The following is an 18,411-nucleotide window of genomic DNA, read 5'->3' as shown; positions in this document are numbered from 1 at the left end:
GGAGGGATAGTGGCTGGATATTTGAAGAACTGTCATTTTAGAGAATTTAGATTTGTTTTGAGTGGTTGGAGAGCATGAATGGATGGGAAATCAGGGTAGGGGAAGGCTTCTCAGTTATTAAGGGGATGCTTTAGGGAGCAATGTCTTTGGATGTACAAAAATCCAGCAGCAGCTGAATGGCAATTGTCAGCTCGGTCATAGAAGGGAATTCCCTATCAACACAGAGTTGAAATGCCTCACTTACTGTACTGAGATCCTATGATTATATGATTCTTAAATTTCTTTTCTTCCCAACATTTAGTCATCAGTTTCACTGAATTTTAATGGATGGAAAACTGTTTTATACACCAGGGACATCATAAACTCTTGTTATAAAGATATGGGATAAGAAACTTGTCTGGCTTTGTCCACTGTGTCTGTCAGGTGGTTTATTCAGGGACTTTCTGGGTTCTACCTAAAACCACCTGGCACTTCTATTCTTGAATGGATGTCTAGAGCTTATATGTTCTTCAAAGAAATAAGACTTTTTATTGTCTAAAAATTAGCTAGTTGTGTCACAAAGTAACTCTTACATTCATATTTTTCAACAATAGTAAGAATCTGTAGTTCTTAAATTACTTTTACCTTGAGAATATACAGTGGATTATCTTCAACAGTAGTTCCAATTTTAATACGAGAGACCATTTTAGGATGCTTATGTACCATTTTTTCAGTCCAGTCAACAATCTTAAGAACAAAAACAATTTTGAGAGATTAGAATAAAAGAAAACTAAAAGACAACTAATGTTGAGGGTGACGTTTTTCTTTTTGGAAGTTCAGGCATTTTGTACTATACCTTGTCCCTGTTATTGTATTTTGCATAGCTGTGCCTGCCTGGGGTATCTTCTTTGACATCAAACTGTTTCTCAGCCTCTTCTTGTACATCGTGAATCAAGATTCTGTTTGACAGGGGGAATGATAAAATACACATTTACTGGAGAAAGAAAAACAGTTATCTTTCATTTGCAGAAATTTTCTCTTCCTTCATCTCTATCTTAGATCAAGTTTACCCTGTTTCTTCATTATTCTGTAACCATGTCTTTTAGATGTGTCATGTGTCTGGCTTCCAATCTTCCCATGTATCTAGAGCTGTGCTGTTCTTGCTGATTGACTGATCTGAGTGTAGAGGAAGAACATAAATGAGGTATACTCTTAATTAGAGTTTATTTAGCACATGAGACCAAGTACTGCTCATGAATATTGATTCCCATTAACATCACTGACAAGCACATTATTATGCATATTATATCTAACTCACTGTATGCTTGGCTTTTGACTTAGGATGAATCTGGGATTTCTGAGAAAAAAATTATGACAACAAATTTGGAATCAGGTGGGGCATGTTGCACTAAAACTCACATGAAGTCTGAGAAGTTTGGAAGTTATATTCTGGGTTGTCTCTACAGACATAATTAATTGTCTTAAGCTCTAAAGAGGGTATGTGGCTTTTGCTCCACCTGCATTAATAGAAGTAGAGGAACCAGGGAAAAGAGAGATTTTATGGTCTCAGAGGTTGATTTGTAGCATATGGCAGTATTAATTAGTCACAGGAAGCTCGTATCTAAGAATATTTTTAGACTTACACATATCAATTTAGCTCTTGTGATAACAGCAGCAAAAGAAAATCGTGTGAGCTGAAATACGACCTTTCCACAAATGCAGCTGCATGAAGACATCAGAATGGTAACAGATTGTTGCTGATAAAGACTAGAAGTTAAGCCTAAGGCTGGAAATTAAGAACTATGGCCAGATGTTATTTTCATGAGCCCTTCCACTAACCAGCAGCCAGGTTTAAGTAGATGAAACCAAATTACTTTCTCTGAAATATTATTTTAGCACTCCAAGATTTGCTTAATTTGTTAAAAATTGTTCCTAAATATAGGTGAAAGGATAAATAATTATCCCTGAGGATTTAATGATAGAAATGGCTGTTTATTGAGTCTTTCTTACGTACCAGGCACTCTGTTCAGCATGTTATTTACATTTTTCACTTAATCTTAACATCAACACTCTTAATTGGGTACTGTCATAACTCCCATTTTTATAGAGGTTAGGTAGATTTCCCACATGGATATAACTAAAATACAGAAGTTGGGATTTGAACTTAGAGATGTATGACTTCAGTACTCTAGCTAAACCATATACAGCAATGCCTCCATCACAAGGAGTGAAATCCCTGGATATTGCTGTCAGATCTATAGTCTTCTTAGTCTACTGAGGCTTGTGCAAAGTTTGCCCAGTTGACCAGCTCTCCAGGAAGCCTGAGTCCCAAGATCAGGGAGCTGGTAAGTTCAGAGAAGAGGCAAAATGAATCCTATGGTGACAATTTCAAGACTCCCTCCTTCTGCTGCTTTTAGAGAGTAAAAAAGAATGAATGGAGATTGCTTTGGCAATATGTGGTCTTTTGTGGGTACATATAAATTTTAGGATTATTTGTTCTAGTTCTGTGAAAAATGTCATGGGTATTTTGATAGGGATTGCATTAAATCTGTAGATTGATTTAAGTAGTATGGCCATTTTAACAATATTAATTCTTCTAATCCAAGAGCATGGGATTTGTATCATCTTCAGTTTCCTTCATCAGTGTTTTATAGTTTTCATAATATAGGTTTTTCACCTCCTTGGTTAAGTTTATTCTCTGGTATTTTATTCTTTTTGAAGCGATTTTAAACAGAATTTTTTTTTTAACTTTCTCTTTCTGATAGTTCATTATTAGTGTATAGAAAAGCAACAGATTTTTACATGTTAATCTTGTATCCTGCAACTTTGTTGAATTCATTTATTAGTTCTAATAGCTTTTGGATAGAGACTTTAGGGTTTTCTATGTAAAATATCTTGTCATCTGCAAATAGTGATAATTTTACCTCTTCCCTTCCACTTTGGATGACTTTTATTTCTTACTCTTGTCTGATTGCTGTGGCTAGGACTTCCAATACTATGTTAAATAGAAGTGGCAAGAGTGGACATCTGTGTCTTGTTCCTCAATTTAGAGGAAGGGCTTTCAGCTTTTCACCTAGCTTGAACCCAAGCTTGGATTTGTAATAAATGGCTTTTATGTTGAGATATATTCCCTCTGTACCCACTTTGATGAGAGGTTTTATCATGAATGGATGTTGAATTTTGTCAGATGCTTTTTCTGCATCTATTGAGATGATCATGTGATTTTTTATCCTTCCTTTTGTTAATGTGGTATGTCATATTGATTGATTTGTGAATATTGAACCATCCTTGCATCCCTGGAATAAATCCCACTTGATCATGGTGTATGATCCTTTTTATATATTGTTGGATTCGGTTAGCTGTAGGTATCACTTTCTCTGACTTCAGACTATACTACAAAGCTACAGTAATCAGAACAGTAGAGTACTGGCACAAAAACAGACACATAGATCAATAGAACAGAATAGAGACCCCAGGAATAAATATATGTACCAATGGTCATTAATCTGTGACAAAGGAGGGAAGAATATATGATAGAGAAAAGACATTCTCGTCTCTTCAATAAGTGGTGCTGGGAAAACAGGACAGCTACATCTAAAATAGTGAGATTAGAACATTTCCTCACTGTATATACAAAAATAAACTCAAAATGGATTAATGATCTAAATATAAGACCTGAAACCATAAAACTCCTACAAGAGAACATAGGAATAACAGTCGTTGACATAAATTGTAGCAATATTTTTTTGGATCTGTCTCCTTAGGTAAAAGAAATAGAAGCAAAAATAAACAAATGGGACCTAATTAAACTTAAAACCTTTTGCACAGCAAAGGAAACCATCGAGAAAACAAGAAGACAACCTACTGAATGGGAGAAAATATTTGCAAATTATACGACTGACAGGGGGTTAATACCCAAAATGTATAAACAGCTCATACAACTCAATTATAAAAAAAAAAAAACAACCCAATCAGAAATTGGACAGAAGACCTGAAAAGACATTTTTTCAAAGAAGACATATGGATGGCTAACAGGCACATGAAAAAGATGCTCAACATTGCTAGTTATTAGAGAAATGCAAATCAAAACAACGAGATATCACCTCACACTTGTCAGAATGGCCATCATCAGAAAGTCTACAAATAACAAATGTTGGCGAGGATGTAGAGGAAAGGAAACCCTTGTACACTTGTACACTGTTGATGGGAATGTAAATTGGTGCAGCCCCACTATGGAAAACAGTATGGAGGTTCCTCAGAAAACTGAAAATAAAACTACCATATGATCCAGCAATTCCACTCCTGGGTATATATCCAGAAAAAACAAAAACACTAATTTGAAAAGATACATGCACCCAAATGTTCATAGGAGCACTATTTAAAATAGCCAAGATATGGAAGCAACCCAGGTGTCCATCAACAGACAAATGGATAAAGAATACGTGGTGTGTGTGTGTGTATGTGTGTGTGTATATATATATATATATATATATATATATATATATATATATACACACACACATACACACACACACATATACATATACAATGGAATATTACTCAGCCATATAAAAGCATGAAATTCTGCCATTTGCAGCAACATGGATGGACCTAGAGAATATTATGCTTAGTGAAATAAGTCAAACAGAGAAAGACAAATACTGTATGATATCACTTATTTGTGGAATCTAAAAAAATAAAACAAGCAAATATATATATAGCAAAACAGAAACAGACTCACAGATTTAGAAAACAAAATAGTGGGGAGAGGGATGTGGAGAGGGAAAAGATAGGGGTATGGGATTAAGAGATGCAAACGAGTATACATAAGAATAGATAAGCAGCAAGAATATATTGTACAGAACAGGGAATTATAACCATTATTTTGTAGTAACTTTTAATGGAGTGTCATCTATAAAAATACTGAATCACTATGCTATCCACCTGAAACGAATATAATATTGTACTCAAGTGTACTTCCATTAACAAAAGGGAAGGAACGGAGAACTGTGTGCCAGTATATGTGACTGCCATGAGCTTCAGTGTGTGTGTGTGTGTGTGTGTGTGTGTAACTGTAGTGGGGAAGGATGTTTCAGGGAGGCAGAGTCATTGTTATGGTGTCTTATAAACTGGTCTGGACTGCCTTTCCCCCATGCCCACATTCCTGCAGGATAGGGTCTTACTCAAAAAGCATGATTTCAGGTTTCTACAGGATCTCATTTGTCTCCAGTAACTCCCTAATTGGGTTACTTTGTATCATACTTGGCACTTATGGACATGGATTTCCCCCAACATTTGAGACATACCTCTGTGTTGGATAATAAACTTTAAGGCACTAATTTATTCAGTAGGAGGGAAAGGGTGCAGCTGATGATAGTCTCTAGTTATCCCCTGTTGCACAGTGTGTGTGCATGTGTGTGCACATGCTCATGTAAGCACACGTATAAGTGGTCTTTCCTCCACTTGCATTAATAAAAGTAGTAAAGGAACCATCCAAAGAACATTATATGGTTCCAGCCAATCTTCATGAAACCCCTATGAAACATCATTTTAAAGATGAGGAAAATGAGATGGAGAGAAGTTAAATGCACTGTCAATGTTAAATACCTAATGCATGGCTTAAATGGGACTAGATTCAGACACCTTCACTCCAGAATCTATATTCTTATCTACCACACTCTTCTGCTTTCCACCATGACCAACATCTCTTTGACATTTGTATCAGGTATTAACAATACCCATTTTATTCTTGGGTAAGGAATATATAAAAATGTGGAGCAGAATGAAAAATGAATAGGATGAACCATTAGAATGATTTATTTGATTGAAATACTTATTTGATAGGACCATGCATATACTTGGAATATGGATTTGTATCTGACTGAACATTATTAGGTAATTAGACATTAACATGAAGTGTTGATGATCAGTTTGGTATAGATCTCTTCCACATTTCTCACATAATCTTATGTGGGTCTTAATAAGATTTTGCTTAATTGTATCATTTGAGTTTTACTATTATATTAGTTGTTGTTTCCTGAATTACCTTTCATTAACAACTCTTTATTTTCTAATTTTAACTTTTGATCAAAGAAGAGATAATCTAAAATGTATCTAAAATACGAATATCTAAAATGTAGAAAAATTAGTAAAAACACTAGGGTTTTCAACTGCTGACTCTAAATATGGTGTCTGTCCTTTAAGGCTCAGTCCAAGGGATATGCATTCTTTTAGACATTATTGAACCAGTCTGTTCAGGTTTGTTAGTATATACATATTATTTGTTTTTTAGGCTTGGCCTTTTGTGATTTTGTAAGAGTGTAAAGGGAAAGAAAGGGAGCAAATATGCTACTTTAAAATAAAATCTGTCTTAGTAATTTAATTTTCTGAAAATTAAAAAAAATATCACACAGATGCTTTAAACTAAATAGTGGTTTATATGCACTGTCTAATGAAGGGTGTCTTAGTAAATCATTGTGTCAGGCCAACCTCTTAATGTGGTTTTATTCTGACTGGTGTCTGGGTCCAACCAGATGTTTCTGTTCTTAGAACCTTCTTCTGTTACTGACTGACACCAAGTAACACATGTAATTAATATGCAGATAAAATTATCTATATAATTAGTACTTGGAGACAAGATTTTAAATAGTTCTTGTCTGCACAGATCACTTTACATATTTATATTTCTGAGGAAGGTAACTAATTATGTGGCTTTCTCACAACTGTGGCTAATTTGGACCAATTTCTAGAAATCATCTCCTAATTAGATAAAGCTAGTTTTTATAGGTAGTTTAACACTTTGGTTCTTGATGTAGATAGCAAGGAAGTATTTGGCATAAGACAAAGTGAAAACCACACTATTCGTGAGGATATGGATTTAGACCTCTGTTTGAGTCAGAATTGTTCCAGGCTAGGAGAGGACCAAAGAGGAGAAAGGGCTGATGTGAGTTATTTGATATAATGGAAAGATGGCAGCCCCCTGCCTGGGTGTCTTCTGTGACAGTGATTTATTCCACTATCGACACTCAGTGTTGAGCAACTAGCTGCTTGTCTACATTACCAGGATATTAAGGAAACATACTGCTTCATTTTTACCCTGCTGTTCAAACCAAATTATACAAAGTTTGCCAACTAAAATATATTTTAGCTTGGGCTAGATACTTTGTAAGAATTAGTTGATCATAGGAATCTGGGTCAGGTTTATATTAATGAAGTAAAGTGAAGATTGTAATAATCGAGGCACACATTTGAAAAGTCTGGCTGTGAAGTGATTCAAGAGACACAATCACCAGGGAGTATATAGGGTAGAGGGGTGATTTCTTTTAGATGAAAGAATCAAGATGTCATAGCGACCGTAGCAAAAGCATACAGTCCATAACGCACTACTAATTTCTGTGATTTGGAGGTATATTTATAAAGTGTCTACTTCTAATTTTAATGACACAATTTATAAAATCATAGAAAAACACATATCAATGTGTTAATTAAAAAGGTTTAAATGCTGGTATAAATGAATTTTGAATATGTTCTCCCCATATATTAACTTCTACATTTGTTTTACAGCCCTCTTGAAACAACAACAAAAACAAAGACAGTGATAAAAACAATCACACATAATAGCCTGTGACTTTAAGCCATTAAGCCACAGACAGGAATATTTTTTGTTTACTTGTCTATGTATGTGTTTTCTTCATTTCAATAGTATTTATATTTACTAGGAATATTGAAGCAATATAATAAATACAATCAAGTCATGATGAGCTGCAGTAAATCCTGCTCTGTAATATGACATTATAGGATCTTTGTCTGAGCCAGAAGTAGAAGGCCTTTTGAGTTACAGCACTAAGTTAGGTAGCAGAGGCATGAAATAGCAAGTCAAAAAGAAAGAACTGGTGTTAAGCAGTTTTGATTGGTGGGGGTCTTAATAAAGGGGACTACTGGAATGACAAGGGCTGGGGGAGTACAGGATCCCTCAGTACATCAAATTGCTAAATATTTTAAAGTATAAAAACACATTTTGTTTTCTATATTGTATGTCGATTTGTGATATTCATCTCTGGGCTCCCTTCTTATTTGTTGCCCCAGGGCCCAGACTGCGTGTGCATGACCCATGGTTAGTGCTAAGTTCCAATTTCCTTTTATTTCTCTGTGGGACCACAGCAACTCATTTCTGCATCTTTGGCCGTTCGAGAATTCTCTCCTCTTAGATCTGTCTTATTTTACTGCATTGTTTTTGCTTTCTCTGAGGAAGAATTTCTTTCATAAAGAATTATTTATTTATTATGTATTTTACATTCCTGCATCTCTGACTCAAGGATGAACATTGTTAGGGTCTCTTTTTATGTATCAGGAGAATTCAAATACAAGAATGAGGTGCTGGTAGTCATCAGTAGTGCTGAGCTCTGGGTTGATTACCTGGCAGGGGTGACGAGTGTGACCAAACCATCCATGCCTGCTCACGTGCACTCTGTCCTTACAAGGGCCTGAGTTTTAGAGATGGCAGATATCGTAATTGTCGTTCTTGCAGATCATAGCAAACGTAAGATAGAAGTTGAGTGGCCAAGTTTGAGCTCATCACTTTTATAAGCAGGCCTCCATAGTCTGTTCGGAAGTAATTACAAATTTTATCTCATAGATAGAGCTTTCATTTTGGGGGGCCCAATTTAAAAATTACACTTGCCTTTCAATTTCAGGACTCCAAGACTTTGAGTCTCTAGCACATTTGAATATTTGCATAGGACTTACTCATAGTGCATTTTATTTTGATCCAAGGCAGCCTGAATGGACTGGAATTCCTTTTCACTAATTCAGAAATCCACTGTCATGTTAGCAGCTACATGGTGAGTGATGTCTGGATACCAGAAGTCAAGCTGCGCAGATGAGTTCAGTGTTAGTCGCAGTTGTTTATTTGCTCACCCAACACATATTTATTAAGAAATGACTATGTGTCATACATAATGAAAGGAATTTGAGGTTCAACATGACTGAAGTATGGACTCTTCTCTTAATAAACCTATGAGATTTTTGCAAATGTATTTAAGAACTGTTGAATATTAGGGAGTGGGAAAAGAACTATTGTACTGATCACTTTTTTAGGACATAGTATGTACAGTTGCGAAAAGAATGAGCAGCTTTTGGTTAATCTGTTTGCTTCTACCATCTTGGGGTCATTTGGAGTTGTTTCACAATTGATTTAGCCACAGCATCTGCCTCTAATTGGGAATGTGGATTAATATATGACATCACCCTCCCCTGCCCCTGCTCCTGAGTCAGGCCTCAGAACCAGATGTCCCTGTAAACTCTGGAATTCCTGGAAGGTTTGTGTCCAGTGAAAGCATAGTCTCTAGCCATGTCTTTTTTCTAGCAGTATGTCCTTGGGCAAATTACTAAAACTCTTTGAGTTTCAGTCCTCGCCCCTAAAAAAGGGACTAACAGTCCTCCACTGGGAGTGTTGTGAAGACTGTGAAACAGCTGTGACACGTGGGCCATGCAGGCATTTAGCAACTGCTGATTCCCTTCTCTTTATCTTCCTCTAGCTGAGACTTTCAGAAATTTGGTGAATGGGACTATAAAGATAGCATTCAGATTAAAGTAATTTAAGAAGATTCCAATTCGTGTTCTTCAAAATCATACTCAATTGTGAAACCCAACGAAGTATAATTTCCCAACCTTGGAAATGTAGAGAAAGTGCTCACTTTCTACCCATCATGCCAAGCTTGTGGGCGTGTCTAAATCTACCTGGCTGTTTTCTGATTGACTCCATCTCTCCCTCTAGGTCAATCAGTTATGTGCCAATAGGGGGCTGCAGTGAACCAACCAATATTTATAGGCTTATTTGGATCAGGAAGCTACAGCCTGAATTAGACATGTGAGAGATGTAACGTGTGATGTAAAGGTAGGGCCATCTAATCACAATAGCAATCTCTCTGTTCCAATGGGTAATGTAGTACAAGAGTTAGGGCTCAGTGAACCTTCATGAGCGTTTACTAAGCACCAGGCCCAGAGCTGGGTGCCAGGGTTGTAGAGGTTAATAAAAGAGAAGCAAGAAGTTTAGTGTGGGAGACAGAGCCGTATATGCACTTCCAACATGCTGACCAATGCCAGAGGCAAGCACAAGTGTTCTAGGAGCACGACAGGCAACCCGAACTGGGTCATGAGAGTTGATGAACAGAGAAGGACTTCCTCCAGGAGATACTGCCTGAGCTGGGTCTTGAAAAATAAATAGCAGTGAGCCAAGTAAAGAGGGAAGTGCATTCCTCCTGAGAAAAGGTGTGTAGGGCCAAAGTGGGCAAGTTTTTGGTGTTTATGGTGCTTGAAGGGTGAGAAAGAGGGTGGAGTGCAGAGGCTGGAGATTATGAAGTGCTTGGAATAGCACCCCTATCCCAACAGAAGATGCTTCTACGGTGCTTATTACGGCCAGGCCCACTTCTGAGCATTACCCAAATATTAGCTCATTTAGTCTTTACAGCAACGTTAGAAAGTAGGTGTGATTGTTATCCCCACTTTACAGAGGAGGAAATTGAGTCCCAGAGAGGTTAAGTAACTTGTCTAAGGACACAGAGCTAGGGTAGAGCTGGGGTTTGAACCTCTGAAGACCATGCTCTTTCCAGACTAGGCTGCCTCTCACTAAAAAGCTTCAAGTGGAGGAATGCAGTTGTCCGGCTTTAGAGACAGCAAGCAGGGTGCCATGCGGACTTGGCTTTGTGGGAGGCAGGGCTAGACCCCTGAACACGAGACAAATTGTAATTGTCTATTGAAATTGTCCCTGTAAAAGGTAGGGCAGACGTGAATTTGGCAGTGACAGAGGAATGAAGAGGAGAGGATGGATTTGAAAACCATTTGGGAATTAGTACAGGCAGAACTTTGGATTGATTTGATGTGGAAATAAGGGGGTATCTGACTAGATCTCAGATTCCATTCTGGCTTTAAATTTGGTATGTCATCTTGGTCATTTAATTTACTGTCTTTGAACTTAAGTTATTCTGTTTTCAACAAGTTACATTTTGACACTGACATTGAAAGTCAGTAATTAAATAATAATTTAATTTGAAACGATGTATGTAAGATGGCTGGCACAGTGTGTCTTGTGCATAGGAGCAGCTGAATAACTGAGAAAATGATAACTTTAGCCCATTGGATTTTAAAAGACTGATCTAACTTTAAGAGTTCTCTTTCGCAATGGACCCGCTCTTGGAAAGGGTCACATCTTGATATTATCAACCAGTGCATTGCTGTTATCAGTTAACCAGTACCTTGATGTTATCATAATTTTGACAGAAATTATGCCACTGGTACAGATCAGTGTGGCAGTGAGGAGAGTGGCAGGCAAGGCACTACCAGCAGGGAGGGAGAAGAGGCCATGATAAAGGTGTCAGGAACGTCTCCCTATTTCACACTTTCACCTAGAAAAAGCTGTTGTTTGCAAAGCTTTTGGGTGGGAAAACAGAAGTGGTAATTTGGGGGAAAATAAATAAAAACAAGGGAAGTACTGGCAACTGGCTGAATTATCCAAGTAGCTCCTGTCACTTCCCACTATCTTTGTCTTTGGTAGCTCCGTGGGCATTGAAAATAAAAGACAAAAGAAGCAGGTTTTAGGGAAAAGAAAGAAAAGATTTAAAAAACCCCTCTATTTGCTTTACCTGGTTGGTTTTGGCCAAGTCCTTTATGATGTTTGCTTGTTTTTCATCCTGGGGCTTCACACGGAGCACCTTCTCCCTTTAAGAATACAAAAGATGAAACATGTAAACTGTAAAGAAGCGTTTCATAATCCTCTTCCCACATGGAGTCTGGAACGCAGGGCGGCAAGATTCACCTGTCAGAGCGGACAGGAGCATTTGCAAGGGTGATAGCGATCAAACCAGAGGCAGGATGAACCTCGCGGTTCTTCTTTGCCTGTCCCAAGCCCCTCTGCCAGTTTTATGCCTCAGCTCTTATCTGGAGGAGCAGCTCATTTCCTCTTAGGGTTCTGGTGGACGAAATGCCCCCACCCCATATTTTCTAGTTGGGGAGGGGAGTAGGGTGGCAACACTAATACTAAATGCCCATTTTGTGACAGGTGAATTCCATGCTACTCATATACCTTTTACAACTGGGAATACCCATTTTACAGATGAGATGAGAGGCAAATTCTTTGTTTAGCAAATAACTTACCCAAGGAAGCAGAGTTAGTATGATGAGATTTGAACCCAGTTCTTTGTTCTAAAATACAACTCTACCATATACTTGAACTGAAGAATGGAAGGAATCGGTTTAAATTTGTACTTGGAACATGAGATGAATTTGGGTATCTGGCCACAGAACCTTGATGGGTGGTCCCTAATAGCAAAACTTTTTTTTTTTTTAACATCTTTATTGGAGTATAATTGCTTTACAATGGTGTGTTAGTTTCTGCTTTAAAACAAAGTGAATCAGCTATACATATACATATATCCCCATATCTCTTCCCTCTTGCGTCTCCCTCCCTTCCATCCTCCCTATCCCACCCCTCTAAAACATGTTTTTGAAGCTACATTGTAAATTGTTAAAATAAGAACTTTTGATTACAAATTATTTTGAATATACTAAAAATACTGTAAGTAATCTGCAAAACATTGATATGTTCACTGTCTAGATTTTATACTTTTGCCATCGTTTCTCGGTACCTCTCTTGGTAAAGAAGTAAACATTACAGAAATTGCTAAATTACTCACATCCCCACTCCTTTCCCCTTTCCCTCCCTCTGTCCTCAGGGAGAACCCCTATTTGTAAAGCAACTTGAGGACATTTAGAGGGCAAGATAATATGGTTGCTCAAATGTTTGTTCATGGGCTGCTCTCTTCAGGGTCTAGATGCTGTAGGTGCCCAATAAATGCTTTTTGAAAGTTGAATTACTGAAAGTTATTTATAAACCATTTTAAATAGTTTCTTGGTGGGAGGTCTTTAATCTTGAACAAAACTCAGTTAATTATGGATTATTTGGGAGAAGGCAACACTTTTACCCAGAATTATAGGTAACCTAATATACTGAGTGAATTTAATCAGATAACTTACTAGAATTTCCTTTAATACTACCTCTTCACGTATAGATGGTCATACATGAAACTTCTCAGAGTCATAGTTGTATATTTTTATTATCAAAATAATACTGTTGGGGAGATGCCCCTGTTATATGTATAGCAGCGATAGCTTCATTCCTCTCCACCTGATAGATGTGCAATGTGACGGGTCCCCCAAGAGGGTTCCCTTGCTGCAACCCTGCAGGTAAGGAAGTGGAGGGGTTTACAAATGCCTTCATGTTATTGACATTGGACAAGCTTATCAGCACTGGAAAATCCCAAGGCAAATTCTTGCTCTGTTGATTCTAAGGGGGCGCTTGGCAGGAGTACAGAGGAAAAGGAAGAGCTTGACTTTGGAGTTAGACAAACGTAACCTCAGGGGGGCTCCCAGACACTAGCTGCTTTACCTTGAGCAGGCTGCCTAGTCATTCCAGGCCTTGGTTTCCTCATCTGTAAAATAGGGATGCACATGGGACTCTAACAAGTGGCTGTGAGGGCTAAATGAGATGCGTACGTAAGGGACTTGGCGGATGGTAGGTACAGAAACATGCCTGTGTCCTCTAAGCAGTTAATACAGTTGTCAGGTTCTATAGACACACTTGCTGGCCACTCTCAGGCTGCAGAACTGATGAGTATCAGCACGTATATCATGTGGTAGGTTAAAGTGGTAGCTGTGTCCTGTAAGGCCAGAATATCTCTCTGTATTTGTTTTAATGTGGGCTGCTTAAAGAAAAAAAAATTTTATGTTATAGTTTTGCTTTTAGGAATTTTGTTTGGATTCTAAAAGTAATAAATGCCCATTGAAAATAAGTTAGCAAAATATGGAAAAGTTGAAGGAAGAAAATAGAAGTCACTCTTAATTCTAGCGTTCTATGCTAGAATTCTATGCTAGAATTCTATGCTAAATTTTCTATGTTAAAGCCTTTTTCTGTGTGACTACGTTTAAAACTGTATAGAAAAGGCTTGTGTGTCTGTTTTTCAGGTCAGCTAGGAAGGACACTTTTATTTGGGGATCTAAGTAAATGTTTGAAGGATCCTGGTATTTCTCAAGATAAGACTTTGATAATAAATAATCTTTGACTTCGTAATATCTGTTGCATATTGACAATTCCTTGTTTCTGGAATAGGACATAGACATATGCTGCTTTAAGACCTCCCACTCCTCCCAATCTATTTAGCCTCTGAAAAACAGTACAGTAGATGGATTTCAAGAATATTTTGGAGCTCTTTCTCAGAACAAGTATGGTTTCTTAGCAGGCGTAGTTCAGTAAAACCTTGTATTCCTGAATCAAGACTTATGAAACGTCGTGGCGTATGTATGGAGTAGGATGAATAATTGTTAGACACCGTATCATTTTAGGATTGACTATGTAAGATGGTGTGATGTTTCATAGGTTAATTTAATCTCTTTAAAAATATTTAAAGTTGAATGCTTCACACGACAATAATTTTCCATCTTTCTGGATCTTTGCACTCCTAGGATTTTTGTATGTCTAGACACAGTTAAAAATACCACTGTATTTTTTAAACTATGCTTTTCTGCATATTTTTCAAACATTATCACTATAAAAGTAATGTCCTAGAAAATGGAAGTGAAAGTTCTCCTGTGATTTACTACAATCTTTCAAATAATTCTCTATCTTCAAATAAAATATAGTAAACTTCTGGAATACCTTTCGATATCTCATAAACGATATGTTGAAAGAAAAATTTGTTGCCTTTAGTTGCGGATATTGGATTTTTAACATTGAAATGAAACTGCCCTGGAAAATGCTGCAGAGAAACTTGTCTTTATTAGTTGCAGGAAAGGTGGCATTTCTGCACAGAGACGTGGGTGAGTGATTCAGGCAGTGTCAGACCTGGCTAGAGGGGGAGTGACTACCTGCTCAAATGAGATGACCTAAGAGGCTCATCAAGACCCCATTTGGCCCCCAAATCATTAACTATCATGGTTCCACCATCTTCCTTCTACTCCTGAAATTCTCTCTTTGACCAATGCATATAGGTTATCTGGCAAAGCAGGTGAACACATGAGATGCAATTCTAGATATGTAGACCTCCCATATTCCAGACTGGGAAACCAGTCTTGCTATTTTGTAGCAACACTGTTTGAGGTAGGAAAGATCCAGGGGGCCGAGCCCCTGCTGTTTGTTAATTGCTGCTTTGGGGAGGTGAGAGTTAGGGACTGAAGGAGCTCAGAGCCTGTCCTAGGTTCTTCTCAGGGTGGGAATTAGCCAAAGAAAGGGAGAAGAGAGGTGCCCTCACAGCCAGGGGCTCCTGTGTGGGCAAGGCTGGGCAATATCTGGTCTGGCAAAGCAGCAGAGTCTCTGGTCAGCCGGGCAGGAAGGCATAAAGTACTATATTGCACTGGGAAGGCCTAAAGCAGAAACTTCTTTTCTCTTTTTTCTTGGTGAAGCTCAGGCAAGTGGCACTGCTGGCCTGCTAGCTGTTAACTTTCAGTTGGCAAGAGATATAGCAAAAATGTCTCTAGTGCAGGAAATCTCAGGTACATGGATTTTATTTGCTTTCCTATTTCTAATTCTTCTTAAAAATTCCTTGAAATTTTAGAAAAGCCCATGTATATTCCTAATTTCTATTCTAAAGCAGTGAACTTTGGGCCGCAGCATCCCTTAGTTAGAAGTCGATGGCACCTGCTAGAGGTAGGGTAAGGGAGTGTCCTGTGGAACTGAGTTGAATGATACACCTCCAGCAAGATAACTTCACTCAGGTAAGTATGGTTGAGTTAGCTTTGCAATTCACATGGATATAACTTAAACAGAATGGGAGAAAGAAACAATAATTTTGCTAAATTACATCTATTTTTAAAATTAGCATCAATACTGCTTAAGAATTTACGGGAATTTCTTTTTTGGCACTTAAGGGTCTCTCTTTTTCTGTGCCTATTTAAATGATCTATTACTGAATTATTTTGAAGATGGTTGCCTGACAAATTGTAGCAGCTGCACTGCTACCATCTAGTGGACAATTAATGCAATTAATCATTCTTTGGCTTGACAGCTTCCAAACAAATCATTGCGACGTTAATGGATTCTGTTTTTGAATGGAACACTGTTATAGATATTTCAACATATTATGCTAGATATGGAATCTTCTCTTCCTTGAATCTACATGGGAAACAATGAGGTAATGTTTTGTTTTATGATTTTAAAGTAAGCAATGCCCCCAAATTATAATCTAAATACATATTATTATATTTTAAAATTTGAACTTTGCACATTACTCTCCAACATTACTAGCACGTTCAGTTTTAATTCTGGAAAACTTCAAGTCATGTTTGACCTGCAAGTCATAGCGTTATTTTTGCCTCTTTCATTTTAGGCCCAGCTGGTCCAGCCATGGTCCCTGGCACCTTCTTGTTTCACTTCCAGTCTGCTTTCCACACCGTAGCCTGGCTGGTGTTTAAAAATACAAAAACCAAAAAACTCTTATCATGTCATTTACAATTTAACATCTCCAGTGGCTTCTCATTGCTCTTTTTTTTATTGAATGAAAGATTCTTTAAATTCTATAGTACTTTACAGTTTTCAAAAGTTTCACACACATGATTTCATATAATCACATAATAACCCCTTTTTCCCCCTACTCCTATATTGCCCCTTCCACATTCCCTCTCCCCACTGGTAACCACCAGTTTGTTCTCTATATCTGTGAATCTGCCTATTTTTTTTTTTATTCACTAGTTTGTTGTATTTTTTTAGATTCCATATATAGTGATATCATACAGTATTTGTCTTTCTCCCTCTGACTTATTTCACTTAACATAATGCCCTCCTAGTCCATCCATGTTGCTGCAAATGGCAAAATTTCATTCTTTTTTATGAATGAGTAGTATTCCATTGTATATATGTACCACATCTTCTTCATCCATTCATCTGTTGATGGACACTTATGTTGCTTCCATATATTGGCAATTGTAAATAATGCTGCTGTGAACATTGGGGTGCATGTATCATTTCAAATTAGTGTTTATATTTTTTTGGATATATACCCAGGAGTGGAATTGCTGGGTCATATGGTAGTTCCACTTTTAGTTTTTTGAGAAACTTCCATACTGTTTTCCACAGTGGCTGCATCAATTTACATTCCCACCAATAGTGTAGGAGGGTTCCCTTTTCTCCACATGCTCACCAACATTTGTTATTTGTGTTCTTTTTGATGATAGCCATTCTGACAGGTGTGAGGTGATATCTCGTTGTTGTTTTGACTTGCATTTCCCTGATGATTAGTGATGTAGAGCATCTTTTCATTTGCCTGTTGGCCATCTGCATTTTCCCTTTGGGAAAATGTCTATTCAGTTCTTCTGCCCATTTTTTAATCCGGTTGTTTATTTTTTTGATGTTGAGTTGTATGAGCTGTTTATATAAGTCGGGTATTAACCCCTCATCAGTCAAATCATTTGCAAATATCTTCTCCCATTCAGTAGGTTGCCTTTTTGTTTTGTCAATGGTTTTTTTTGCTGTGCAAAAGCTTTTAAATTTAATTAGGTCCCATTTGTTTATTTTTGCTTTGGTTTCCTTTACTTATTAATCTATGACAAAGGAGGCAAGAATATACAATGGAGAAAAGACAGTCTCTTCAATAAGTGGTGCTGGGAAAACTGGGCAGCCATTTGTAAAAGAATGAAATTAGAACACTCTCTAATACCATATACAAAAATAAACTCGAAGTGGATTAAAGACCTAAATGTAAGACCGGATACTATAAAACTCCTAGAGGAAACCATAGGCAGGACACTCTTTGACACAAATCGCAGCAATATTTTTTTGGATCCGTCTCCTAAGGCTTCTCATTGTTCTTAGAGCAGTTGTTCCAAATCCTTAACATGACCTCTAACCCTGCCTGATATGATCCCCAACTCCCTCCTCAGCCCTTTCACATGCCCCTCTTCCCTCAGTTCTCTGAGTTCCACCCTCTCTTGCTTTCTTCTTACAGCTTCTGCATAGTTACAGGGCCTGGAAGGGGTGCTCCCTTCTTCCAGCTAACTGTGAATCATTCTTCAGGCTTTAGCACTTCCTGAGAGAGCTTTCTCCTCCACATCAGATAGGTAATATAAATTAATATAATTAAATCACTAATTATTACATAGTTAGTTAAATAATTATTTGTTTCATGTCCATCTTCTCAAGTGGCTTATAGAACCATTGAGGGCAGAAATGTTTTCTTTCTTTTTCATTGCTCTGTCCTCAATTGCTTAGCAAAGTGCTCGGCATGTAGTAAACAGCTCAGAAAATAACTTGAGTGAGCTGAGATGAAAGCTAAACCACAATTGGATCGTTTCACCTATACCACATTTTACAGTCCTGGGTTTCCCCTTGTATGTCTTCTTCCTCACCAGCACCCCACTATAACCTGTGCACGTCTGCAGTCTGCCAGGGTT

General features: G+C 37.6%; 1 protein-coding gene across 1 annotated transcript in view; it reads right to left on the bottom strand.

Annotated features, from left to right (window-relative positions):
- Positions 1-12,607, bottom strand: part of CPA3 (carboxypeptidase A3) — a 28,797-nt gene extending 16,190 nt beyond the window's left edge. The window contains 6 exon segments of the mRNA XM_036850857.1: positions 625-726; positions 836-938; positions 8,725-8,849; positions 11,619-11,694; positions 11,792-11,871; positions 12,599-12,607. Of these exon segments, the coding sequence (XP_036706752.1) occupies positions 625-726; positions 836-938; positions 8,725-8,849; positions 11,619-11,694; positions 11,792-11,871; positions 12,599-12,607 (495 nt within the window).
- Positions 12,608-18,411: the final 5,804 nt, after the last annotated feature.

Source organism: Balaenoptera musculus, chromosome 4 (assembly GCF_009873245.2).
Source record: "Balaenoptera musculus isolate JJ_BM4_2016_0621 chromosome 4, mBalMus1.pri.v3, whole genome shotgun sequence".
NCBI classification, from domain to species: domain Eukaryota; kingdom Metazoa; phylum Chordata; class Mammalia; order Artiodactyla; family Balaenopteridae; genus Balaenoptera; species Balaenoptera musculus.
Note: the sequence above shows the minus strand (reverse complement) of the source record. Positions and strands in the feature narration are given on the sequence as shown.